Below are 26731 nucleotides of genomic sequence, written 5' to 3' on the forward strand. Positions count from 1 at the left end.
AGGGTTTTCTTTGGTTATGAAAATAATAAAATTTAGTTGATAAAACGCTGAAGGAAAGAAGTTGACAGGATATGTTTTACCCGCGCCTTGCATCCTGTTGAGCATCTGACCGGGTCCAGACGGCCGCACCATTGATGGGTCGGGGAGGGGGCCGTCTGCAAACGGATCATAACAGCCATCAGTGCACTGAGGAGTAACTGCAGAGTCCAAGTCCTGCAGTACTGGTTACAAAAGTTTTGAAACAACTTTTACCAAAGAAGTGACTAAAAACTACATGGCAAGATTTTGAACATTTGATTTGAGTTTTTACACTGGAAAAAAAAAAAAAAAACATCGTACAAATGGTTTAAAAAAAATTAAGAGGTGAGGTGAAAAAAGAAAAATCATATCAGATAAAGTGATCAATGAATGAGTCAAACGCATTCCTGTTAGAAACTAACTTTGAGACAAACCAAGGGGGGCCTGGCCCATGTTAGGCCCAATCGTCTGACTCTGTTTCTGCAGCCGTGTCCTCCTTTTCTCCTCTAGCTCCTTCTGAATCTTATAGATCTTTTCTGCCAACAGGTGATAGTACTCACCCTGGTAAAAACAGGACAGCAGAACAACCAATCAGCAAGCTTGAAGAAGTTACTTAAACGTTATATCATCAGATTCATTTAGAAATTCTCATTTTTATCAAGTTCTTAGTGAGTTTAACAAAATAAGAAGAGAGAAGGCTTACTCTACTGTTGGCTGACTCATACATGTCTCCCTCAACTTTTCGGGCGTAGGCCACCAGGTTCTCCATTCGCCGGTCCTTTAGCGCAGCCGGATCCGGCGTAGGAAAGATGGCCTGGACACTGTGAGAGAACAAGCAACAGGAAAGTAAAGTAAAAACGAGGCTTTTATTTCCCATTAAATAATCTAATGCAACATGTATTTATTCAGTATATCATTAAATAATTAAATGTTTCATTAAAAGAAGAATGAGATAAACAAAATTACCATAAAAATGATTAAATTAAAAATGAAATAATTGTTTCATTGGAATAACTCATGAAATTATAAAATGTATGAGTAAAAACAAAATGTGCCACTAAATAATAAAATATAAAATTTTTTTTATTATGAAAATAGTTTAGGGCTGCTCAGTGGCGCAGTGGGTAGCATTGCTGCCTTGCAGTAAAAAGGTTAGGTGTGAGTGTGTGTGTGAATTGTTGTCCTGTGTGTCTCAGTGTTGCCCTGTGATGGACTGGCGACCTGTCCAGGGTGGATCCCGCCTTTCGCCCATTGACTGCTGGAGATAGGCACCAGCACCCCTCGCAACCCCACTTGGGAGCGTGTCAGATAATGGATGGAGGAAAATAGTTTAAGTTCATTTATGTAAATATAAATTTACTTATTGATTTCATTGCAGAATCATGAAATCATTAACCTGTCAACTTCACCCATCAGTGCAGTGGGCGGGGCTTATAGAAATCCTGATGTCTGATTGGCTGATACTCAGAAGAAAGGCAGTACAGCTCCTTCTGGATTTTATTTTCTAAACTTTAATTTACTTTTTAGACAATAAACTACTTTAGTTTCACATTTTATAATTAAAAGCTACATTTATTTGATTAATGGAAAATTTAATACAATTTTTATTTTTATTTTACATTCATTTATTTCATGGTTCATTTAACCTTGATTTATTTTATGATGAAACAATTAAATAATTAATTCATTAATGGGACATTTTATGGTGCACTTACTCATAAAAGGGCTGAAAATAACGATTATTTTGCTAATCGATTAATCTGTCGATTGTTTTATTAATCAATTAACTGTTTAATAAACGGCTAGATAAGTTTCCTAAAAGAAGACTTAAAGCAAAAATAAACCAAGTGAAACTAAAACTTTTTCATTTGAGGAGTTCTGGATAGAGCAGATTGGCAGATGAAAGCAATCTTGGTATAATTGCGGCTCTAAGTGGGTCACTGTCAGGTAAAGGCATGTTTTAGAGTCTCTATACTCCATCGATTACTAAATTAGTTGACGATCATTTCAATAATCGATTAATCCGATTAATGTTTGCAGCCCTTATTTATATAATTTTACATTGTATTGTTCTTGGTCAATTTATAGAATGTTATATTGACATTTATTTATTTCATGATACATTTATATATTTGAATTTATCCCCTTTAACCCTCCGTAGAAGCTGCTCAAATTTTATTATAAATTGTAGCTGCAAAAGGCTTTTCAACTTCCACCTCAATCTTCAGCCAAAATAAAACGAAAGTTACGTATGTAACTACGGTTCTATGAATCCCGGATGACCGCCAGAGGGCGGTGCTGAAAGCACTGAATGTTCCCTTCGGGCATGCGCAGTTCGAGTAATTATACCAACAGAGTCACACCTGTGACACCGGATGACCACTCAGAAGCTATATAGCCTGGTGTCATCCTTTGCTCTGCTCCTACAGAATCTTCTCGCAAAAGCAAGGATTCTGAGTGACAGAGAAGCTCTGGCGGTCATCCGGGATTCATAGAACCGTAGTTACATACGTAACTTTCGTTCTATTTCATCCCTACTGACCGCCAGAGGGCGGTGCTGAAAGCACTGAATGACTAATGCCAACGATGTCACAAGGAATCCTGAGCACATACCTCACAGAGGAGGCCCAGCAGAACCTTGTAAAAGGACCTGACCCAGGGGATGAGGGGCAGCCACATTGACACTGTAGAACCTGGTGAAGGTGGTTGGGGAAGCCCATGAAGCAGCAGCACATATAGCTTCCAGCGGAACCCCTCTCAAAGCAGCCCAGGAAGCGGTGACGCTCCTGGTGGAATGTGCTCTCACACCGACTGGCAGGGAGCAGTGACCTGCAGCGTAGGCGTGGCAGATGACACTCACAATCTAATGGGACAGACGCTGTTTAGAAAGAGGACAGCCTAACCTTGGACCCCCATAGCATAGGAAAAGCTGGTCCGAGCGTCTCAGATTGACGGTGGCTGCGATGTATGCCTCCAACGCTCTTACTGGGCACAACAACTCAGACTCATTCTCAGTTGTACCAGATTGAGGCTGAAACCGAGCCAGCCGCAATGGCTGGTTACGGTGAAAAGACAACACCTTAGGCACAAACGCAGTATTAGGCCACAGAGTAACACCAGAGCCATCTGGATTCCACCTGATACACCTAGGGCTGACAGAAAGAGCATGTAGCTCGCTGACCCTCTTAGCTGAGACGATAGCCATCAGGAAAGCAGTCTTGCAGGAAAGCCACTAGAGTTCTGCTTGTGCCAAAGGCTCGAATGGAGGGTGGCACAGAGCTGTGAGAACCAACGGCAGATCCCAATCTGGGGCTCGTGGGGCTGGCCGCTGGCACAACCTACGAGCACCACGCAGAAAAAGTGAAACCAGTTCATGGCGCCCCACTGTACGGTTGTCAACAGTTCGGTGAAGACATGAAATTGCTGCAACATACACTTTAAGGGTCGAAGGAGAGCGGCCCTTATCAAGGAGAGACTGGAGGAACTCCAAAATAGTGGGCACCGAGCAGGAAACCGGGTTCTCATTGTGGGCAGAGCACCACTGAGAAAAGAGGCGCCATCTGCTAGCATACTGCAGCCGAGTGGAGGAAGCCCTAGCACTCAATACGGTGTGTCTCACGGTGTCTGAACACCCAGTCAGCCTCCCAGGGGCCATGCCCACAGCTGGAGACGTTGAGGGTTGGGGTGCCATATCTGTCCCCCCAACTGAGACAGCAGATCCCTCCTTGCTGGAAGACGCCATGGAGTACCGTGACACAGACTCCAAAGCAGCGGGAACCACGGCCGCGCTGGCCAGAACGGAGCTACCAGCAACACTCTGTGGCCTGCTCGAGAACCCTCCGTAGAGTCGGCCAAATCAGTGAGAGGGGTGGAAAGGCATACAGGAGAACCTGCGGCCATGGATGAGCCAGTGCATCCTGGCCCAGTGCGCCCGCCATCCCGGTTAGGGAATACCATAGGGGGCAATGGGTCGACTCCTCAGTGGCGAACAGATCTACCTCTGCCTGCCCAAAGAGGTTCCAGATTATGCGCACTACATCGTTGTGAAGAGACCACTCTCCCGGAGCAGGTGCCTGGCGGGATAGAGAGTCCGCAACCTGGTTCTGCCGTCCTGGCAGATACGCTGCGCGCAGGGTACACAGACGGGGAAACGCCCATTCCAGGAGATCCCTCGACACCTTCAAGAGACGTGCTGACCTGGTGCCACCTTGGTGGTTTATATGATAAACAACAGAGGTGTTGTCTGTCCGAATCAGCACGTGCCTTCCCTCTAGGTGGGGCAGAAGGCACCTGAGGGCCATGTGCACAGCCCGCAGCTCCAGCACATTTATGTGTTCGGTGCGCTCCCTTGGGTCCCAGAGACCCCGAACAGCTCTGTGTTGCCACACGGCACCCCAGCCCATGAGGCTGGCATCCGTGGTGACCACCTTCCTTCGACACACTACTAGCCCCATTGGAACACCACTGGACAAAAGGGTCCCGTCTCGCCAAGGAGCTAGGGCATGGAGGCAGCTCCTGGTCACCATTAGCCTGCGATGCCTGTGCAGCCTGGCGTCTAGGCGAAAGCTGTTGAGCCATCACTGCAAAGGACGCAGAAGGAGCAGCCCTAAGGGCACGACACGAGTGACTGATGTCAGTTTGCCCAGCATTCGCAGGAAGATGATGTAGGGAAACTCCCTGCCCAGTCTGAATCGACGGACAAGCTGGAGTATGTCGTCCACCCTGTGAACAGATGGACGGGCCATCATGGTAGCAGAGTCCAGATGCATCCCAAGAAAGGTGGTTGTCTGAGATGGAACAAGACAACTCTTTGCCAAGTTGACTTTGAGGCCTAACAGTGACACATGAAGTAGAAGCTGGGACGTATCCCGAGAGGCAGCTACCTGAGAGGGAGCACAAAGAAGCCAATCGTCCAGGTATGGCAGAATCCTGACTCCGGAGGCCTGTAGAGGAGAGAGGGCTGCTTTCACGCATCGAGTAAACACCCTCGGGGAAAGGGAGAGCCCGAATGGGAGCAATCGGAATTGCCAATGGCGCCCCCGATAGGCAAACCTGAGAAAACGGCGATGTTCTGCCGCAATAGGCATGTGAAAGTAGGCGTCTGTCAGATCTACTGATGTAAACCAATCTCCTGCCACAATGGTCTGAAGGACCTCTGTTATGGTGAGCATGTGGAAGGGAAGGACCTTCAGGTACCGATTCAGTCCCCTTAGATCTAAAATGGGGCGAAAACCGCCGGTCTTCTTGGCCACAAGGAAGTATGTGGAGTAGTAGCCCCTGGGTTGCCGCAGAGGATCTACAGACTCGATTGCCCCCTTGCCCAGGAGGGCGGAAAGCTCCTGGTCTAGTGCCTGAGATTTCACCGGGTCTGTGATGACAGTCATCTTGACCCGGTGTGAGAGGGGGGGCCGCCGTCAGAACTGGAGCCTGTAGCCATTGGTTAAGGTGGCAACCACCCATGGATCTACGGCATGAGCAGCCCAGAAATTCAGCTGCTGATGGGAAAAATGTCAGACGGCTGGCCCGGTGGCATCATCTTCTATCCCCACGGCCCCTGGGGGCTCTGGGGGGAGGGCGTCCAGGATTTGAGGCCCGGGTCTGTCCAACAGGGCGGCAGACTGGCTCACGAAAGTCCCTCCTCGGTCTCTGCCGCACATCATGGGGATAGGAACCAACAGGTCTGCCACCAGTCTGAGGTCGTGGCTGAACGCTGGGGGTAGTGGCAGGGCGGCCCGAACGCTCGGGAAAGGCAGGTATGCTCCTGCGAAGGCCGGAAAGCTGCTGGCTAGTCTGACGTGCCTGAGCAGTCCGTTCCAGCGCATCCAAGGCAGCTGATCCAAACAGCTCCCCTGGTACAACCGGGACACCCCTGAGGGTCCTACGGCATGCTTCAGTCAGAGGAGACTGTGCCAACCAGACCTGTCTACGAGCTTGGACAAGGAAAGACATGACCCGTCCAAGCTCTCTGGTCATCAGCGCGAAGGCCTGCAGCGCTGCGTCACTATAACCAACCGACGCACTTGCACCACCAGTGTCCTGAACAGATGCAGACAGAGCAAACATGAGGTGCGCCAGAGAATTGCCAAGGCGGCCAGCACGCGCTCCTGCATTGTACGCCTTACAGAGGAGGTCATCTGTAACCCGACATTGAGTCCGCGGGCACCGGACATCAGGACGCAGGGCTTCATCTGGTGACACAATCAGTGAAGCAACAGCTGGTTCAATTGCTGGCATACGGTCCAGGCCGGCCTTCACCGACTCATGCATGGCAGCTAATACACGACCATCTGAGGAGAGACGCGACAGCGCTCTCGGTTCCCGCCAACAGGCGTGTAATTCCTTCAAGTACTCCTCTGATGGAGGTACAGAAAAAGGAGTAGGAGCCCTTCCACGTCTGAAAAAAGCACTGCCGGAGCTGGATGCCTCTCCTTGTGGGAGTTCCAGCTGCAGCTGCTTCAGGGCCATAGACATGACCTCCCGCATGGAACCGTCACCGGCCTCTCCAACCGCACTCTGAGATGAAAATGAACCAGCCTCAGAGGCTTGAGAGGACCCTGCCTCCTCCTCATCTCTAAAATGAGAAGCGGAAGCAGCCAGAGAGATAACGTCATCCTCTACAACCAGCTCGGGCATTGGTGGGGAAGAGAGCCCAACAACTGGGAGCGAGGGATCAGATTGCCGTGTCTGCAACAAGGACTTCATCTCTGCCAGCTCTGCTGACAACTGCTCCACACTTGTGGACAGGCCCTGGTCAGGTTTGGCCCGCTTCCTCCGGGGGAGAGGCACAGATGCTGTGGTCCCACCACGGCGCTTAGAACGCTTGGGGGGAACCACCTGCCCAGAGGGCGGAAGGTCCGAGCCCTCCTGGGGGCACAACTGGGCCAACCGGGCCACCCTCACTGCATGGGGCATAAAGCTGCAGTTCATACAGGGGTTCTCAGACAGCGCCTCCAAAAGGTGCTCATGTCCAAGGCAGGTAGGGCACAGGTCGTGGCCATCCTCTGCCTGCAGGGCAGCCCCACAATCTATGCAGCTGTGAGAGCCATCCATGTCGAAGGCCGACAAGGCTTAAAGAACAGAAAGTTATCGAAAATCGGGAGAGGGGGCGCAAACGCAGCCGTCACCAATTACAGCAGAGAAACGAAAGAGGCTGCGAGCACAAGGCAGCCGATACTGGGAGGGGGGGCGAGAACCGCTACCGTCACCAGGTATAAAAGCAATAAACAAAAAAAGCTAACAACGTTAGCTGTATGGAAACTTAAGTTGGGAGTAGGAGCGAACAACGCTGCCGTCACCAATTATAGCGGATAAAAAAAGAGAGGCTGCGGACACAAGGCGGCCGATACTGGGAGAGGGGGCGAGAACCGCTACCGTCGCCAGGTATAAAAGCAATAAACAAAAAAAGCTAACAACGTTAGCTGTATGGCAACTTAAGTTGGGAGTAGGAGCGATAAACGCTGCCGTCACCAATTAAGAGAGCAGACCAACGAAAAGGCTGCAAAAAAGGTTGATATTGGTAGAGGGGGCAAAAACGCTGCCGTCACCATTTATAACTAAGCAGACCGATGAAGAAGGCTGCAACAAACCAAAAAAGGCTAACAACGTTAGCCGTCTCCAACTTCGGCAAACGAAGTAGACCACACTTGGTTGGGAGAGGAGGCGAAAACCGCGGCCGTCAGTAATTATAGCAGCGCAGACCGGTGAAAAAAAGGATGCAAAAGTAGGGAATATACTGGGAGAGGGGGCGAAAACCGCTGCCGTCACCAGGTATAACACCAACAAACTAAAGAAGCTAACTACGTTAGCCGTATATAACTTCGGCAGTGAAGTTATTCACACTGGGAGTAGGGGCGAAAACGCTGCCGTCACCAGTTCGAAACAAAACAGCACGAAGCTGTAGGTAAAAAGCTAAAGTCGTGAGCCGGGAGAGGGGGCGCGGACGCTACCATCACCAGCAAACAACTCACTTACCTTCCGTAATCCTCAGAATCGACCCGTTGCAGCCCTGGGAGGGCGGAGAATAACCGCAACTCCGGTCAAGAGACAGGGGCTTCAGACAACGGGGAAGTTAGCGAACCGCTTGCGAGAAGAAAAAAGGAGCAGAGCAAAGGATGACACCAGGCTATATAGCTTCTGAGTGGTCATCCGGTGTCACAGGTGTGACTCTGTTGGTATAATTACTCGGACTGCGCATGCCCGAAGGGAACATTCAGTGCTTTCAGCACCGCCCTCTGGCGGTCAGTAGGGATGAAATAGAACTCACTTAAAAACCTTTAGATCAGACACCATCTGTTTATTCTGATTTGCCAAAAATATTTAAATTTACAGTCTCCTGATGTGTAAGGCTGTAGTAAACATACTCAGAAAGTCGCGGTGGATATTCAAGTAAAAAGTTGGTTCTATAAAATATCGGCTTTGATGGGAATGAATTATTTAGTCCCAAAAAAAAAAAAGTCAGAAGCCGCTGCTAGAGTCGACAGAACAAGCATGGCTAATAAAAAGCAAGGCTCCGCCCTATTCAGGTGCCGACTATATTGCACGACCAGCGAAGAAACACCTCTAACCTGATGAAGCTTATGCAGCGGCACAAGATTTCGCAAAAACATGATCAAAGTTATGATCATTTCTGATCTTAACTTTGATCAGAAATGTAATATTAGAATTTCACCACACAGAACTACTGAAAATTAGGTTCAAATATGAACTGATCCCTGTTTGCAATCCACTTTCTTTCTGTTTGCTCATGAAATAAAATCCTAATAAGAGAAACTCAGATCTACATTATGTAGAAAAGCTTAAAGCGCGTGAACCGTTCTGGAGAAGAAGTTATTTTTTTCTTGTACTTACAGCTTGTGTACCAGGTGGTTTCGGAGATCCTGTGTGATGTCTTCATGCCAACCTTTCTTTATACCCGTGGCAGAGGGAGGGGCCGCCGTAGGCATCGATCCGATTCCTACAGCATCATTCATCAAGCTAAAAGGACAGTTTAAGCTTGAGGTAAAGTGCTTGCCAAACAGCTGCTTTTGCAGTTTCTAATGATGCTGTGAGGAATTTTGCTCGGTATTTCTTACCTTAGGTTATTCACGTTACTATGCATCATGGCGTCCTGCAGTAAACTGCCTTGTTGACTCTGAGGGGAGGCACCAACACTGCCGTTTACTCCGATCTGATTGACACCTGTAGAAGAATAAAGTGGAATACATGATTGTCCTGAGCAATCTGGATTTTGAATGTGATTTTGTTGAGTCTACAACAAGGTTTAGATAAGAATATGTTTGATTTATTTTTACACAATTCTTTTATTCTGAAACAAGATGAGCAGCAGATAAGCTCTAATCCGTCGTACCCATTGTATTGAGAGGCCTCATGCCAGCCTGGCCCTGGTTGGGCATGTTGGGCTGACCAGTCTGACCCTGGATCTGGTTTCCCTGGTAGGTGAGCCCCAGGGCGGCGTAGGCTCTTTCTATTGAGCTGGGGTCGATCTGACTGGGTGGGGTGATGTTCGGCGTACTGGGCTGGCCACCAGGAACGGGACAAAGTGAGCTTCCCAGTCCTGAACTGGCTACGCTTAGCAGAGCTGTGTGAAGGAGAAGAAGAACGGATCAGATAATGGATCCCTTCTGATGAACAGCTTTCAAAGAAAAACAAAAAAAATCTGTGATTTCTAAATAATATATAGACCTCTTATGCTTAACCCTAAAAAAAAAATACTCCAGATTTCTTTTTATAAAAAATATGTTAATAAATAATTAATATTTCTTTTTTATAATAAATACATCTGATTTATTTTTACAGAAAAAAGAATTACTGCACATTTCTTTTCTTTGATAAAAAAACTAAGCAATCACTAAACTAAATAAATACTGCAGATTATAAAAGAGAGGCAAAAATACAGAGGTTGTTGGTTCTAATCCATTACTAATCAAATCTGATCAATCTTAGCCTGTAAACCTACATAACTGTTAAAAATGAGATCAATGCAGTGAAAATAACCAAATATATTAAATATGTTGCTTGGTCAGATACAGACACTCACACTGCGGGTTCCTCTTGTCCCCGGCATTCTTCAGCGGCAGGCAAACAGGACAGTCGTGCCGCGTACAGTTCTTCCAGTGGGAGATAATCTGTCTGGAGGAGGCGCAGTGAGCCACTGCAGCGGGTGGGGGGGGACATAAAGGATGGTATAAATGTTGGAATTAGAGCTGGGCGATATGGCGATATATATCGTGAGGACGAGAGAAACATGTCTATCGTGACCTTTCTCCTCTATTTTTTCTATCGTGATAAACTTTTTTATTATAATTATTACTGCTAATATACATTTTAATATAATTTGTTAATATAACATTTTGCGACACTACACCGCTTTACGTCACGTGGCTTTGCACCATACGTTTGCAACATTACTAATGGAGAGAGCCCGCGAAATTTCTTTCTGGCTTGAAAAAAAATGAATGATGGACACCCAAGAAGATGTTACCACAGCAGCGGTTACAGAGTCCGAAACGGTTGCCAGGTCACAGACACAACAAACACCACTTTTGCCCAAAAGGGGAGGCAGCTCGGGTGTTTGGTTATATTTTGGATTTCAGCCATCTGATAAAGAACAAACGCAGCCGATATGTAAACTGTGCAGCAAAGCCGTTCCAGCGGCTGATGCAAATACTTCCGGCCTCTTTTACCACCTGAAGAAAAATCATGAACAAGAACACGGGAAACTACAACCACTCCGATCAAAACAAACAAGGGATGAAAATACAGGAAGTACTGGAAAGAAATTCTCACAGCCGAAGCTTAAGGAAGCATTCGCCCAAGGATCACAATATGAGAAGACGTCTCAGCGACTCAAGCAGATCACAGGTGCTATTTCACGCTATATCTGTAAAGGCATGGCCCCCGTTTACATAGTCGAGAAAGACAGCTTTCGGGACCATATAATTACCAGTGCAGACACATTTCTTCTTAAATAGGCGAGGCGCCTCCTAGTGGAAAACAAGGTAAATGAAAGACAAGAGAAAAACCTTGCCTTGGAATTTTATCAAATGTCAATAACAAACGAATATTAAATGATTAATTACTGCAGTGCCATAGCCAAGATTCTATACTGTTCACTGTCATGGCCGCAAATTGCATAACTGGTGTTCTTGGTTTGGGGTTGGGATTCTCATATTAGGAAACAAGATGATGGGTAAAAAATAGGCGATGAAAGATTTTTTTCAACCCTGTCCATCTGACGGACTATGAAAAAACATAAAATGCAACATCAGTTGTGGTATATCGTGATATATATTGTTATCGTGATACAAAATAATCCATATCGTGATATAGTTTTTTTTCCATATCGCCCAGCCCTAGTTGGAATCAAGGTAAATCAAAACTGGGAAAGACAAATCTTGAATTAGATCAATCCTGTGAAAGATGCTGATGGGTTTCGGCTATTTTGATTCACATCTTTCAGTTTTGTTAAATACAACAATTCTTGGTAGGAGCTTTTGAGGCGTTTTCTTGCACATTTCTAGTAAAAATAACACCTAATCTGCTTTATTTTTTTTTTAAATTAGGGGTCAATGCTGATGGCCTGGAACTTCTGGCAGGAAGTCAAGAACTCATTGCATTTTCTACATCGTTGGCACAAAGCTTGATTGTTGAGGTGGAGGGAAGCCGCCCCACACCCAAGTCTCACATTGGAAAAAAAGTGTTCTTCTTTCTTCTAAAATTACTAAATAACCAATTTTCTTTTTTAGGAGTGGCGCATTGATTTCTTTTATTTTATTTTTATTTTGGCATTTAATTGATGGTGAAATGGGCTGTTGTTTTGTTTGGGTATTTTTTTATTGTTTTTTAAACTTCTTTTTCTTATAGATTTCTATTTTATTGTATTTTTGATCATGGCTCTCTGCTGAGGTCCGGTCCGTTTATGACCCCTTAAAAGAAAAAATGTCAGACCTTTGTCTCCCTTTATGTTTTGTATCAACCGCTGGGTGTCGCAATAACCATTACAACATGTCACCTAGAGCATAGCTGCCAGTAGTGTATAAAGCATCAGCTCCTACGCCTCACCTTGGCAGGACTTGCCAGCCTGGCAGTGGGTCATGTGGTTCAGGACATTCTTCATGGTGCGACAGTGGGGCAGGTTGCAGGGTCGAACCTCCCCATTGGCCTGCTCTCGCCGCTGGCACTTATGTGCATGAAGTAGGAGAACCAGCTGCTGCTGGATCAGCTTGCGCTTCTCAGGGTCGGCTGTAGGAGGCGCTCCGGCTGCAGCGGATGCCGCAGAGGCTTGGGGGTTGTATCCTGCTAGACCTGCCTGCGCGCTGGGGACCATACCTTGTGCTCCTCCCACAGGTGCACCTGCTGGACCACCTACACCTGTCTGTGACTGCTTGGTGACCAAGAAACAGAAGGAGGAAAAATAAAAAAGTTGTGGTCTGTGAGAGGATTAAAACAATAATAAAGGCCAAAGAGGAGGCAGGAAATAATGAAGCGGTTTGGTTCAGCATTGTTAAATCTGTCATTGCCTTACCATGGCACTCATTCCTTGCAGTGGCTGGTTCTTCTTGTCCACACCGAACTGGGCCAGGCTGTTACCCAACGGAGACTTGTTCTGGAGTTGAGAGCTCAGCCCTGCGGCTCCTAGACCTTGACCTCCTTGACCACCGTATGGAGCTCCAAATGAGCCCCCCGGGCCGCCCATCATTCCAGGCTGGAAGAAGAAAGGTCAGAAGAGAAAGAGCAGTGAGTACTGTAAAGTCAACAACTTAAAGCAAGCGAACATGACTGGATCAGCAGAGTTTCCTTAAATAGAAACTTCACCAATCTGTCAGCACTGTCTCTAAAGTTCCTTGAGATGTTTGTGAATTGGCCTATAAAAGTAAATCTGATCTGAATAATAATCAAGTATGAGGATATTCAATAGTGTTCATATGCATGTAGGGGTTTGAATACTGAAATGGCAGTAGATGGGTTCAAAAGGGAGAATTTACAGTGAGATCTTTTTCAAACCAACCTTTAGGTTACATGCGCTCTGGTTCTTGATGCATTTTGGTGTCGATTGAGTCCAGAAGGAACTCAGTCAGATTTAGTATAATTATTAAGGGTTTCACAGCAAATCAAATAAGTGTATCTCTAGGGCTGCAACAACGAATTGATAAAATCGACTTTTAAAAGCGTTGGCAACGAATTTAGTCATCGATTAGTTGTGTCGCGCGATTAATGCGTCATCCGCCGCCGTCATCCGGGGGAAGAAAAAAAATATGGCGGAGCGAGTCAGCGCCGCAGTTGCAGTGTTGCCAACTCAGCTACTTTTCAGACCCCTCCAGCGACTATTTTTCAAAAAAGCGACTAGCGACAAATCTGGCGACTTTTTACGGTGTCACTGGCGGCTTTTGCCTGCCGTGGGGCGCCTCCCCCATTCCAACGCCTTTCTCCCTCTCCCACAGGAATCCCTCTCAGTGCTGCAGTCAGAGCCGCAGGATTTTAGTGAGGAGTTTACCCTCAGCGTCCAGACTGCAAATGAAGCGCGCATGCGCCGGGATTAACGGCGCAAATTGATCACAATAATTAAAATAGCCTGCGCTTTGTAAAGTGAAAAAAGTCGTAACATGCAACTTTTGTAAAAACAAACTAACATAACACGGAAGCACCACTGTTATGACGCAGCACCTGAAAAGAAAACACGTTGGAGCCTTCAATGGCAGTGAAGAGAGCTGATCAGCAGGGTGAGCGGCCATGCTTGTTTGGTTTTAAAGTGGGGAAACGTAACGTTAGTTTCTCAGGTAGCTCATCTGATGCTTTCCTTACCGAGTTAGTAGGTTACAGACAGGGATAAGGTTGGCTACCTATTTTACTTTTAATTTCATTTGAATTAGCTTAAGCAGCGTTTATTTTTACTTTATAAATAAATTAACTTGCAAATTATGAGGGCAAGGCTTTTAAAGTTTAAATCTTCTGGCAAAGATAAAGTAAAGATCCTGTAATTTATGGAAATAAAGCAGAATAAAATCCAGCAAGATCAGAAATATGTCAATTAATTATATGCCACATTCCCATGTAAATATCTGTTTTTGGAGGATGTGTTTTTTAGCACCCCTAGTTCTCTCATTTTTATTCCAAATACAATTTATAATTTGAATCACAGGCTATTTTTATCTCTATGGTTCAGTATTTTCTCAAGCAGCAACTTTAACTGCTATACTTTCCTGTCTTAAAAGGCAGAACTCTTCTAGTCTAAAAAAAAAACTCATTTGTTGAAATGGGGGGGTTTGAACCCCTTAGGGGCTTTAAAAACAAAAATGCCTGTCTCTTTTTGCGCTTTATGAAACAAAGTAACCTATATTTTGTGGATGTACAGCAACATTTCTCATGTAAGTTTGCGTAGTTTTAACACAAACATTTATTTTTCATATAGCACCAGTACAGTTAATGAGAAACCTGTACTTGTGTGCTTGTTTGTTCTGTCTAAAATGTTTATTTTGGAATAAAGAGGTTAATATAAAAAATATTTTTTGTCCGATTCATCGATTAATCGAAAAAATAATCGGCTGATTCATCGATTTTTAAAATAATCGTTAGTTGCAGCCCTACGTATCTCAGGGTTTTGCAACCTTTCATATCCAAAGAACCGTTTTGCCCCAAGTCCAACCAGGTAAAAGCCATACAAATATAAAATGACCTTTTTTTTATCTTATATAGGAAATTAGTTGCCATCTTAAACAATCAACAATTTATGTATTTTTAGCATTTAAAATAATATTACATAATAAATAATAATATAACATAATTTCCAAGCTAATTAAAAGAAAATTGCTCTTAAAAATATTTCTGTTTTTTTTAAATCTCATTCTTTTCCATCTTATAAAAAACACTAAAGCTTTTAATACTGGTATTTATTATAATACATTATTAAGCTCTTTATATACATTTTAGCCACTATGAAGAGCCGCTGGAGAGGGTCCAAAGAGCAACATGTGGAGCCGCAGGTTGCAGACCCCTGGTGTATCTGCTCTTAATTTGAGCCGGTCATGCTTTAAGCTAGTAATGCTTACAGCCATACATTGTAAACTACTACTAAAAAAAAGAAATTGTGTGTCCTAATTTTCCCCTGGAACTTCGCTCAAAGCAGCAGCTGCTGGATTTGGAGAAATGGATTTTTGCTGCTTAACATGCCACATTAACCAATCAGAGAAGCTGATCTGTGAGCTGGCAGGAAGACAGACACAGCTCCTCTATGATCACTCCTCTGAAACCGTTTATTAATGCCTGATTTAACTTAAAATATCAAAACCTGCCAGTAAAATATGTTTGTTTTTATTATCCTGGTGCCTGCAGTTTGCACCAAATCCCTGAACAACACTAACAACAGTAGTTCATTCCACCTCAAAATGCAGGAAATAGGGTTTCAGAGTTTACGTTTCAAAATTATCCGGGGGAGGATACCCCCCGGAATATTTCATGGGTGTATAACACCCATGAAATATTCCCAGGTAAAAGCCTGGAGCTGGTATATATGATTTGTCGGTAGAATGAGTATTTCTGCCCTTAAAATCAGATAATTGGATGTTATGAACTTAAAATAAGATAATGAAGTGATTTTTCAAAATGACTTTACTGGAAATGTGTCTTATTTAGCTGCTAAAACCAAAGGGAAAACTGACTTACTTATATTTCAGTTCGTGCACCAACTTGTGCTTCTTCAGTTTTTGGTGATAATTTGTTTTGCATCATGAGAGGCGAACTATGAAGCGAATTTTGTTCCATTATTGTTATAAACAAAGAAGACATTTTGTAAATGGAAATCTGATGAAAATGCAATTTCAGAAAGAAAACTTTAAAAAAGGTTCCATTCCAAAAAAAAAAAAATAGGGTTTGATGGTAACTTTTTTAATTTCATTCTTTCTAAAATAAATTCTACAGATATAATTTTTCACATTTTCTTGTATTCTTTTTGTTTTCTTTAAAGATGTAATACTTTTACTTTTTTCTCCAAATTTTGGTTTTTCTGTCTTGTGCTATATGAATATGATTTCTGACACATAAGACCATTACACCGAGACAACTGTAGCGCCAAACTGAAATTGCAGAGAGGACATGTGGAAACTGTAGGAATACGTCACAAGAAATGTAGGAAAATGGTACGCTCCACTATGGAGGTGAAAACCTCTGCAGACAGTTTGAAAGTTTGGTTTCGCTAGGTTGCTCATATAAAAAACACTAAAGCTTATTGTGAGGTTTTAGTCAACAAAATCAACGGTTTACTGCTGTATGAATAAAATTGTGAAGCAGTAGCTCAGTCAGCTACTTAATAGTGAAACAATTAAACCAACCAGTGGGGCTCGCTCTGTTTAGGCTAATGTGGCTGATGGTAACACCACTCGCCATACTGGGATTTATCAAAGTTCATTGTTTTTGCTCTTCCCAGAAATAACCCTGGGCTTTTATAAAATGATGCAGCGATAACAGAAGAAAAAAAAAAGAAGCATAAACTACTTTTTCCTCAGTGTTGGTAATTAGTTTGACATTTCAGTATGGCGGGATTTCCGCTGTTCCTGTTTACATTATATTACCATTGGCCGTCTAGTTCAAACATAAAAAGACTGAATGAAAGCTATGAGGTGTATTTTATTTCAGTACAGCTTCAAATCTAAAAGCAACAAAAGTCGAAAAGCACCAGGAGAGCACAGACCTCCACCAAGCAGCAATTTTTGCCCCAAATTGTGACTTACACCTATAGCTAAAACTCACACATGATCTGGATCATTACCAAATGTAAATTAATCGTTGCTTTGCATTAGGCGCGCCTCATGGAAAACATTTCCTCCAAATCAGTTCAGAAGTTTTCAATTGATCCTGCAAACAAACCAACAGTTTTCTATTTTCTTTTGTTTTTTTCTTTAGTATAATTCCTCGGGACTTTTTGAGTCTGATGCTGAGGCTTTCAATAGTCCCTGCTGCCACCATCTGGTTTAGTGGGGAACTTCTTGTTGAAGAAAACGCCTATTAGACGCGTGCAAGAGCGTGCACGAGCCCATTTCTCCTTGTGCACACTGTTTAAAAGTTACTGTTTGCATCGGTAATACAAGCTTACTTTCCAAAAGATTTGCAATTTTTCTACTATGTCAGACTCACCACCGGTAAATAAAAATAGGGACGAGCACGTGGGACGGCCTTACATAAACAATCACCACAATGATAAAAAATTAGGAAGAACACTTATTTTGATGATCCATCTGGTAAAAAAACATCCTCCACTATATCTTTAAAAATTCTTTTTATCAATCAGAAAAGTGCATTTATAAAGACACATAATTTGAATTGTGTGTAGATTTAATATTTTTGCTTAAATCCCCTCTAAACTGATTGGTGTTTTGATTGCAGTTTTTTTTTTTTTTTAACCAGTTGACTCAGAAATGCTAATCTATATAATGCTAATCTATATCTCTTTTACAATATCTATAAGAGTCTTTTTTTGATTGGGGTTAGTCAGTCTAACTGATTCCAGATACATGCTGCTGATATTTTTGGGCCAATTCTTAGAGCTGCTGTTGCTTCGTTACCATTCATTTACACGTTAAAACAACCTGATGTTGCACAAGTCTGAATTCAAACATAAAAGAAACCTTTCTTAACAGATCAAACAAATCATGCAGGGAGCGGCAATGCATGCACCTTAGGTGATCTAAAGGCATGGCTGCTGGATGAAGTAATAAATCATTCAAAATCTGCAGATATTGTACCACGTCACCCAAAAAAGAAAAAAAAAAAAGAGAAACATGTAAATATTGGCCAGAAAAACAAAACTAAAGTTGTCCATATGGTGTATCAGACCATCTCTAGATTGTAACCCTCCTATTAAAGACGGAAAAAAAAAAAAAAAAAAATCACTTTTTTTTTTTTTTTTTATCAGAACCAGAAAACAAGCAGATCCCCCAAACATGCATTTCTTTAAAATAAATGTTAGTTTTATTCTTATCCTCTTGATCTGACTCAGCATCTTGTTCATCTGCTGTTTTCAGCCCTTCCCTTTGAACAGGTTTACAATGTTTGGCCTCTACACAGACATCCAACAAAAATCATAAAATAAATAAATACAAATCTGAGTCCATGCGAAGGTTCGCAGTGAATCACATCTAAGCCTGATGAAAAGGTACAGAAGCAGAGCTAGCTGGGAGGTATGGATGAGCCTAGCAGAGCTTTAACGAGGAGGATTTGTGGGCTGGCTGGATACAGGTTGTTTTCTGATACAGGTCCATTTAGCATGTTACATTTTCAACTAAAAAACATGTTGCTTTGACATATATGGTGTGAATACGTTTTGCAAATTGTGATTTACAGATCACATTCTCTTCTGGTCTGCTGGATGTTAGCAACAACCTTTGCATAAGGCTTAAAGTGAAGAGAATGTGATCCGTAAAAGTCCATTTGATAAGAGTGAACATTTTTAAAATGAAATCTGATAAAACAGAAATATGGAAAAAAAATATATATATAAATTCTGTAAAAACAATTTAAAAGGAAACATTTCAAAGTATAAAATCTGTAAAAAACAAAAAAAACAAACAAAAAAATGAAAAAATGCAACTTCATCTGTCAGGAACATGGTGCTCATCTCCAGCAGTCTATGGGTGAATAGCGGGACACACCCTGTACAGGTGGCCAGTCCATCATAGGACAACTCAGAGACACACACTTACGCCTAGGCTGTGTCTGAGTGTCCGCCCCAATCACTATAAAGTGGTTACGCCATTTTAAATGAGTGTCCAACTAGAGCTCTCCTCGCAAAACACAATGGGATTTGTTGTGACAGTGGCCCGCTACCGGGTAGTGTGATAGGAGTGTGGGGGAAGAAAAAAATAAATAAAATCGATTTATGGATATATCGGGATTTTTAATAAACAGTAGGCTGACAGGAAAGGCGGTATGAGAGAGGGGGATAGCCCTGTGGGAAAGGACCACAGGCCAGATTCGAACCCAAAGAGAACCCTGTTATGCACAGCAAGAACATGCAGACTCCATGCAAAAAGACCCCGGGCCAGGAATCAAACCCAGAACCGTATAGCTGTGAGGCAATAACGCTAAACTACAACAAACTCCCAACGTGCAACCCCAAAAAACACAATTTAAAAATATTAAAGTTAGGTTTTTTTTATTAAAACATCTTTTTCAAAGTTTCATTTCTGGATTCTTTTTTTTTTTTTTATCAGATTTTAATTCACAAAATGTGTTCTTTGCTTTAATACCAATGGAACAGAGTTCACTCCATAGACATTTGGCTGCCTTAAAGGCTAAATGGGTCATTTTTCAAAACTCCAGAGGCTAAATAAAGCAATAGATTCTTTCAAGATTGATTAAAATACAAAAAATATGAACCTGAAAATAGAAGGACGAACGGTTAAACTTTAGACTGAAACTGATTTTACATGTAAGGGATAATTCCCAGCACCAATATGGATCACATGGACGCTTGGCCTACCTTGTTCATCGCTCCGTGCTGTTGCCCCCTCAGCCCTCCGGGTCCCTGCTGCTGGAGATTGTCGGCCAACATGTTGCCGCTGCCGGCCATCCCCTGATTACTGAAGCCCATCCTGGGGGAGCCGTTCATCACCTGATTCCCAATCATACCCGGCTGCTGCTGTCCGTTATTGGCTTTCTGCTGCATGCCCATCATGCCTCTGTTGCCCATCATTCCAGGCTGTTGGCCCTGCATCATGTTAGCCTGCTGCTGTGGGGAGAGGTGCTTCTGCTGCCCCATCATCTGCTGGGGCCCTTGACCTGACGATGCCTTCAGGTTGGCTAAGTGTTGCGCCATCGCCGAAGGGCCGCCAGAGCCGCCCATTGCTCCTTGATGCCCTTGTTGACTTGAGGTGGATGTCCGCAAAAGCTCCGACAGCTGCTTGTGCTTAGCCACGGCATCTTGGCCCCCAACAACACCCCCAGGTTCCCCTCCTGAGCCGAACCCAAGCCCCATTCCTCCTGCGGTCCCATTGCCGCCTCCAGGTCCTCTTCCCAAGGTGCTGCTCAGCTGGTTAAGGTCCCCGTCATTCACCAGAACCGGCTCACTGGGGATGATAAGTTCATCTGGGAGATCATGCTCCAAATCTAGCAGCGTCCCAAAATCTGAAATTAGGAGAAAAAAATAAATGGTGACGATTCTAAAAAGGAAATCAAAAAGGCTCCAGCCTCATACTAAAACACAGCTATCAGTCAATTTACCACAGGTAAAGTAAAAATGTAATGAATTATTAGATAAAAATAAATTATCATCCAAATTTAACACAAATTAAGAAGTACGATCCGCTACCCTGTCCCTGCATGAACAAATACATGCGACGAGTAAATAAACGTGTTTTAAAAAAAAACCCAACCTCCCAAATGACGTGGATCAAAAGCGGCTCTGCAGACGAGGAGGAAGAAAAAAAAACGGCTGTAATTTCTAAAAGTTTCCACATGATGCCCAAAATCCTCTACTAATTAGTTACAGTTACCCCATTATCAATACATGACATCTTTCTTCATTTCCATCAACTCAATATAATTTCTATAGATATAAAGAAAAGTCTTGAAGACTTCCAATACATGCCTGAACAAAAAAAAAAAAACATTCATTTTGCCACGTTTATAAAACTCCAACATATGAGAAAGTAGTTATAAAAAAAAAAAAACACATAAAAAACAAATTAGATTGTTGTATATTGCTATTTAATTACTATCCAGTTCTCCTTCAAGTAATGAAAAAAGTATTCCTCACGTCATAACAAAAAAACAAAAATGCACCTTTTTTTATTTCTTTTTCAGATTAAAACACAGCAGACATGCAGAGATTGATAGAGGTCCTTTAATTGGGCATACACTGTGCAAATTTTTCAATTGTTGCACGAAGCTATAGCTCAAATTGTACGACGAAACGGAAGAGTTTAAAATTTTGCAGCTAACGATTCATGTTCTCAAACTGTGCAGCTACATCAGATTCAAAATTTATGTTTTTTTTGTTCAGCGCTGGCGTTGGTCGGACTTGTCAATCTGGAAAAAGAAGAAGAACTCCGATGTTTGCACAGTGCATGAGGTTCTGGTAAATCAGCTCATAGATCTGCTGCGAAAGCAGGACTTTTTCATGAACACCTTATTACAGCCGCCCGAATTTCAAACATGTTTGATTTTCGCCCAACTTCACGATTCCTAGATGTGGTCATTAGAGTCTAATCGCCCCTCGTTACCCCTTGTATACTACACGCCGCAGGACGTACCATGAGGCTGAAACTCGGCCCCATCTAAAAATCCTCGCACAACTGGAGAATCCACAAGAAAAGGGAAAAAAAAAAATAATAAATCGTGCAGCGTAAGCCCAGCTTAAGAAGTGTGCCGATTACTGCGACAGTCTAACCCAGAGGTTTGCAGACCCCTGGTCTAACTGATCCGCTGCCAATATTTCTGGGCAGATTGTTAAAGCCAATATCGCATTATTTTCTTCATTTACATTATAGAAATGACAATATGATAATAAAATGTTAAGCAAATCTCCATTTAAACAAAAAAGAAACATTAATAAAGCAAAACAACAATGGATAGCAAATGGAGGGAACATTGGTGAAAAGTATTAAAGCTACAGTGTGTAATTTTCAGCGACATCTAACGTCCAGACTGCAGACCGCAGCAACATGAACATCTCCCCCCCACCGCTTCTCCCCCCCAACAGTACGGCGAGCGTTACGGAACAAAATGTCTTCCACGACGTCCGCATCACCTACCTTCTCAAGTGATGAGGTTTGTTTACATAGATAATTTTACAGATAGTATTTCATTAGTCTGTGTGTTCAGTACCGTCTCAGTTCATCTCTCTCAACTTGCCGTAGTTACTTTCGAGCGTAATGGGCGATCTCGCAATCGCTAGTTTGTTGGCTCTGCGCTGCCGTAGTGCAAAGATGTCTGCCTCCATGGCTGCGAGAGCCGCTCCTATGTAATTATAAATAACGAATTCTAAGGCAACGCAAATATTAAAGTTAAGAGGCTGAGCTCGTAGATGATGATAAATAACATAGTTATGTATAATATATTACATTTCTGACTGTATATCCCTGTAATTATTACACACTGTAGCTTTAAATAGATTTTTGATGTATAAAAATAGTATTTTTCTTTACTATCATTGCTTTAAGTGAAAAAAACCTTATTAATTACCGTTCCTACAACTCAATTCCCATTCTTCACACAGAATGAACAATTCAATAAATATCACAGTATAATTTCATTCTGTAACAGGGATTCGACTTTTCGGATATTTCTTAACTGTTTTGTTTTCTTGAGGAATATAATTCTTAGATGTTATATTGAAGGAGTTTTATAAACATGGATAAATATTTCTCACATTGACTTATTAGCAAAGTGCACAGAGGTAACCAACTTTCTGAGGAGCCAAACACTACAGACCTTTGAACTTCATTTAGCCCTCAGCTCAAGAATCGTGTGTAAAGAGCATCATGGAAGCGGTTACCATGGGAGTCCGTTTGGTGACTACCGCCTGAACGGTACAGGTTTGAGTTTATGGCACCAATGGTAAAGTTCGGTGGAGGGATAATTATGGTGTGGGGTTGTTTTTCAGGAGCTGGTCTTGGTCCCTTAGCTTCTTTGAACTCTGAATACTTCAACATAACAGAAGACTTCAGATACAGTTCTCTTCCATGACTAAAGCCCCCGTCACACCTTGACGATTTAGCCAGCGTATGCCTGATGTACGAAAAATCTGGCGAAAACGCTGGCATACGTAGGATAAGTTATGGGTCAGATGCCAGCGTATGCTCATACGTGGGCCATAAGTTACAGGTAAGTAACTTATGGCTTATTATTGGGTGAGCCAGAAGGTGAGTGTGATGGATCCTCCCTGCGTTCACACCCATGACCAGCAAACTCCCTAGCAGACATGATGCTGAATCTGCTGCGACTGCAGACCTTCTTTCTTTGTATTTATTAATTTTTTTGGGCGGGTGGTAAACAGCAGCTAGGTTAATACTGTGATCAAACACATCTTTTTATGCAGACCAGGCGCCTCCGAGCAGCTTTAACTGATGCTTCGCAACGCCCATGGAATTAAGCATGCCGTGCGTTATGCATAAGTTGGGCTGTCGTTGGACATTTTCTGGACTCGTTATGAATAAACTATGTATACGCCCAAAATTGACAAAATACATACAACGTTCAGTGTATGCCAGCGTTTTAGGAGATTCTGAGACGTCCCGCATACGCTGGATAAGTCATCAAGGTATGACGGGGCCCTAAGCAGCAGAGCAGCAAGACATGGAGGAGAGAGTTTGTTGTGGATGAGGTTCACTGGCCTAAACAGAGTCCTGATCTTCAACTTTGGGATGAATTAGTGAAGATTGAAAGCAATAGATAGGCTCCTAATGTTCACAGAACTGCTGAATATGTTCTAGCTGCATAGGGAGGGAAACATCATATAGAGCCTTATGGATTAAGGATGAGACTCCAATATCATCTGCACATGAAGGCAGGAGACTAAACACTTACTGGGATTCAGTGTTATAGCTCTGGCTAGAAGCTAAGTAGCTAGAAATCAAAATCTGCCCCAGTCTCAAAATATCAGAATATACTGACAGTGTTATAACAGTTTTATTTTAGTCTTGCCATAGTTTTTGAACTGGACTTGGGTCTGGACTTTGACTAGGACATTCTAACATATGAAAAAGTTCTAATCATAACCCACAACACTGTAGCTCCGGCTTTTTTGGGCTGTTTCCAGATATAGGGTAAACATCTTGTCGTTGATGAGTTGGATTCAGAGATTGGCTACTGTTAAATAATCAAACCAGGTTTTATTTGAGGAGGTCATATGCACTAGAGTTTATATAGGGCTGTTTGAATAAATAGCGCTATGCACGCCACAAGCATTGGTTTTAATGAAAAATTAAGTAATGCATTGCATTAATTTCCACTTCAATATCATATACTACTCTGCTAGACATCTGTAGCTGGAGGTTGGTTTTTGCAAGCCACTGCACTGCATGCTACTGTCACACACAGCAGGTACATATCATTGCATCCTCACAACCTAAAGATTTTCCTCCAAGCTCTGCAGATCACCTAGATAATCCATACCAAGAAAGAAGAAAATGACATCTAGATGGAAAAGGAAATCCTGTGCTAACCTGTTAGAAACGTGTAGTGCAGCTGATTAAAAGAATAAAGGTTGGAGGAAAGGAATAAATCATGTGCTGATCATTGTTAACAAGTGTCAGGATCATGGCGATCTAGATCTCCTAGGCCGTTATTCTAATGGTTGCCACACACCAGCAACCAAAGAAAATATAGATTTATAAAAATGACATTTTTAAACAAAGCATAACTTAAAATCATTGGGCTAAACTGAGCTATTATGATGTTAAACTGTCTACTTTGGCTAACATGCTGAACGACAGCTCGGCTCAGGGAGACAGAGAGCAGAGAACATCCATCTGTCTACGCTAGTGTCAACATGACACAACCAAACAGCTCCAGCAACTTCAGCACAACTTCCCCCTGGAAGGAGATTTCCATCAAACAGGCTGATGGAGCCATTAGGGAGCAAACTGTCAGCTGTGGAGCAGTCCACAGCCTGGAGTTAGCCCCGTGGCTAACGCAGCTTCCTGCGGCTAAGCTAGCTATTAGCACGGGAGCTAACAGCGGAGCCCTTCCTCACGTCCGACTCTCTCCTAGCAGGCTAGCGCTAGCAAACCACGGTAAAAACAGGCAGATAACCCCGCCTCGCTGCCCGCTTTCTGCGAAACACGCGGCTGGAAAAAAATCCAGAATTGTGAAGAATGTGAAGTTTGCTGAAAAACAGTTAAATCCAAACTTACCGTTTCCATCGCTGGCAGAAGCGGAAAGTGCCGGAGATGAGAGTTTAGGCCTCTTGGCTGAAGGCGGGCCAGAGTCCAGAACGTTCTCGGCCATGTTTTTTCGGAATAAAAATATATAAAGTATCCAGAATTACAGACGTTTCCACGCCTTTACATGCCCATTCCTGATCGCCGCCGAGTGCGCGACTTTTCCCCCTCCGTTTGGGGCACTAAGAGGGGGAAAGTCCCGAGTAGAGATTACTCCTCTTTCCCTGGGTTCGCCTCTCGGTTTCAGCCTCGGTGCATATCAAACCCCCCCTCCCTTCCTCACTCGGCGGATTTTTTGTTCTTTATAAATTTCTAGCAGCGGAGGAGGAGGGGAGGGGGGGGTCGGTTAAAGTAAAGTAGAGGAGGGAGGGGGACACAACTTAAAGCGGCTCTCCTGGTGTAAATAAACCGTCCCCGGGTGTCGCCTCCATGCTCGCATCCGTCATTTCAGCCTCCTTTCCTGCGGAGTCAGGATGAAGATAATGTCGGGCAGAAAGGCTGCGAGGTGACGGTGCTGGTGGCAGCGGGTGAGGAAGGATGAGGGGATGCAAATCAAATGAACCAAGCGGACAAATGTGCAGCTGCAATAATTCACTAAACTGTTTTATAAGGATTTTCAACATAGTTATTACAGGTAACAGAAAAAAATATAGTATCCTCCCCCAAAAAACTTGCATCTTCTTAATTTTAAAGCCATCAAATGAGAAAAAAAAATATTTCAATCAACAGTTATATCTAATTCAATTCACAATACATGTCATCTCAAAGCACTTTACAGTTCACCAGATCATCCAGCCAGATTGATTCAAAGTTTTCTATCAATTGGACTCATTAACTCAATCTCCACACTAAGCAGGTTTCTAGCGACAGTGGAGAGGAAAAACTCCCCTTGAACAGGAAGAAACCTCCAGCAGAACCAGGCTCAGTGGCCGATTTAAAACAATCTGATTGGTTTATTACTTTTTTCAGCTGAGACACTTAAGACTTAGATTTAGAGAGACTTTATTGTCATTTTGAACACAAAGTGTAAACAACAAGAAATTTCATTCAATACAGCTCTCAGACATTTTCTTTTTTAAAGTGCACCAGTGATAAAATGTAAACATACAACTGTGAATGATTTACAGTTTCAACATTCAGTTGTTGTTGTTTTTTATAAACCCCATTTTATACAACATTTAGCTGTCTAATGGCGCTGGGGAAGAAACTGTTATGGAATCTGCTGGACCTGCATCGGATGCTTCGAAGTCTCTTCCCAGAGGGCAGCAGGGAGAACAGTCCATGGTGGGGGGGTGAGGGGTCATTGATGACGTTACGGGCTCCGGACACGCAGCGCTGGGGTGAAATGTCTTAAATGTCTTTTATGTCCAAAAATAAAAACTTTTGCACAACTTTTTTTTTATTATTATCCTGATATTGTTATAAGTATAGCAACACAACTGTTAACGATAAAGTAGAAAGGAAAGTAGAAGTTATTTTCATTTATTTTATGAATAAAACTTAGAAAATCAGACAGCTTTTGTATTAGAATTTGTGAAGGAATTTAAAAGGTGTAAATACTTCAGCTAAGCAGTGAATGCCTGATTTCTCTTCAAGAGCTTTCATGAAAAATCATAAATAATGTAATTTACTGAGGAATATGGGTTCATAATATACATATGATGAGTGTTTACCTAAATTGTGATCAAAATCAATAACACATGTCATGAATTATCCATTCTTAAAAAACAAACACTCCTAGAATTTTAAATATTAAAATCTGAATTCAAGCAGCTGTAAAATAAATACAACAATAATACATATATTATTATTTTGATGTTTTGTTTACAGTACGATTCATAGTA

General features: G+C 42.9%; 1 protein-coding gene across 2 annotated transcripts in view; it reads right to left on the minus strand.

The window, feature by feature from the left end:
* ep300a (E1A binding protein p300 a) overlaps positions 1-25379 on the minus strand; it is a 50868-nt gene extending 25489 nt beyond the window's left edge. The window contains exons 1-11 of one of the 2 annotated variants that reach the window (XM_038296762.1): positions 24861-25379; positions 19487-20130; positions 12542-12721; positions 12079-12400; positions 10049-10168; positions 9365-9595; positions 9090-9195; positions 8866-8991; positions 722-839; positions 441-579; positions 81-155 (exon numbers count right to left, since the gene is read on the minus strand). In XM_038296762.1, coding sequence (XP_038152690.1) covers positions 81-155; positions 441-579; positions 722-839; positions 8866-8991; positions 9090-9195; positions 9365-9595; positions 10049-10168; positions 12079-12400; positions 12542-12721; positions 19487-20130; positions 24861-24954 — 2155 coding nt within the window. In that variant the 5' untranslated portion in view covers positions 24955-25379. Of the gene's footprint in view, positions 1-80; positions 222-440; positions 580-721; positions 840-8865; positions 8992-9089; positions 9196-9364; positions 9680-10048; positions 10169-12078; positions 12401-12541; positions 12722-19486; positions 20131-24860 lie in introns of those variants that run through there. The other variant, XM_038296761.1, reaches the window with a different exon arrangement.
* Positions 25380-26731: the final 1352 nt, after the last annotated feature.

Source organism: Cyprinodon tularosa, unplaced genomic scaffold (genome assembly GCF_016077235.1).
Source record: "Cyprinodon tularosa strain WSP-4 unplaced genomic scaffold, ASM1607723v1 ctg377, whole genome shotgun sequence".
Classification (NCBI taxonomy): Eukaryota; Metazoa; Chordata; class Actinopteri; order Cyprinodontiformes; family Cyprinodontidae; genus Cyprinodon; species Cyprinodon tularosa.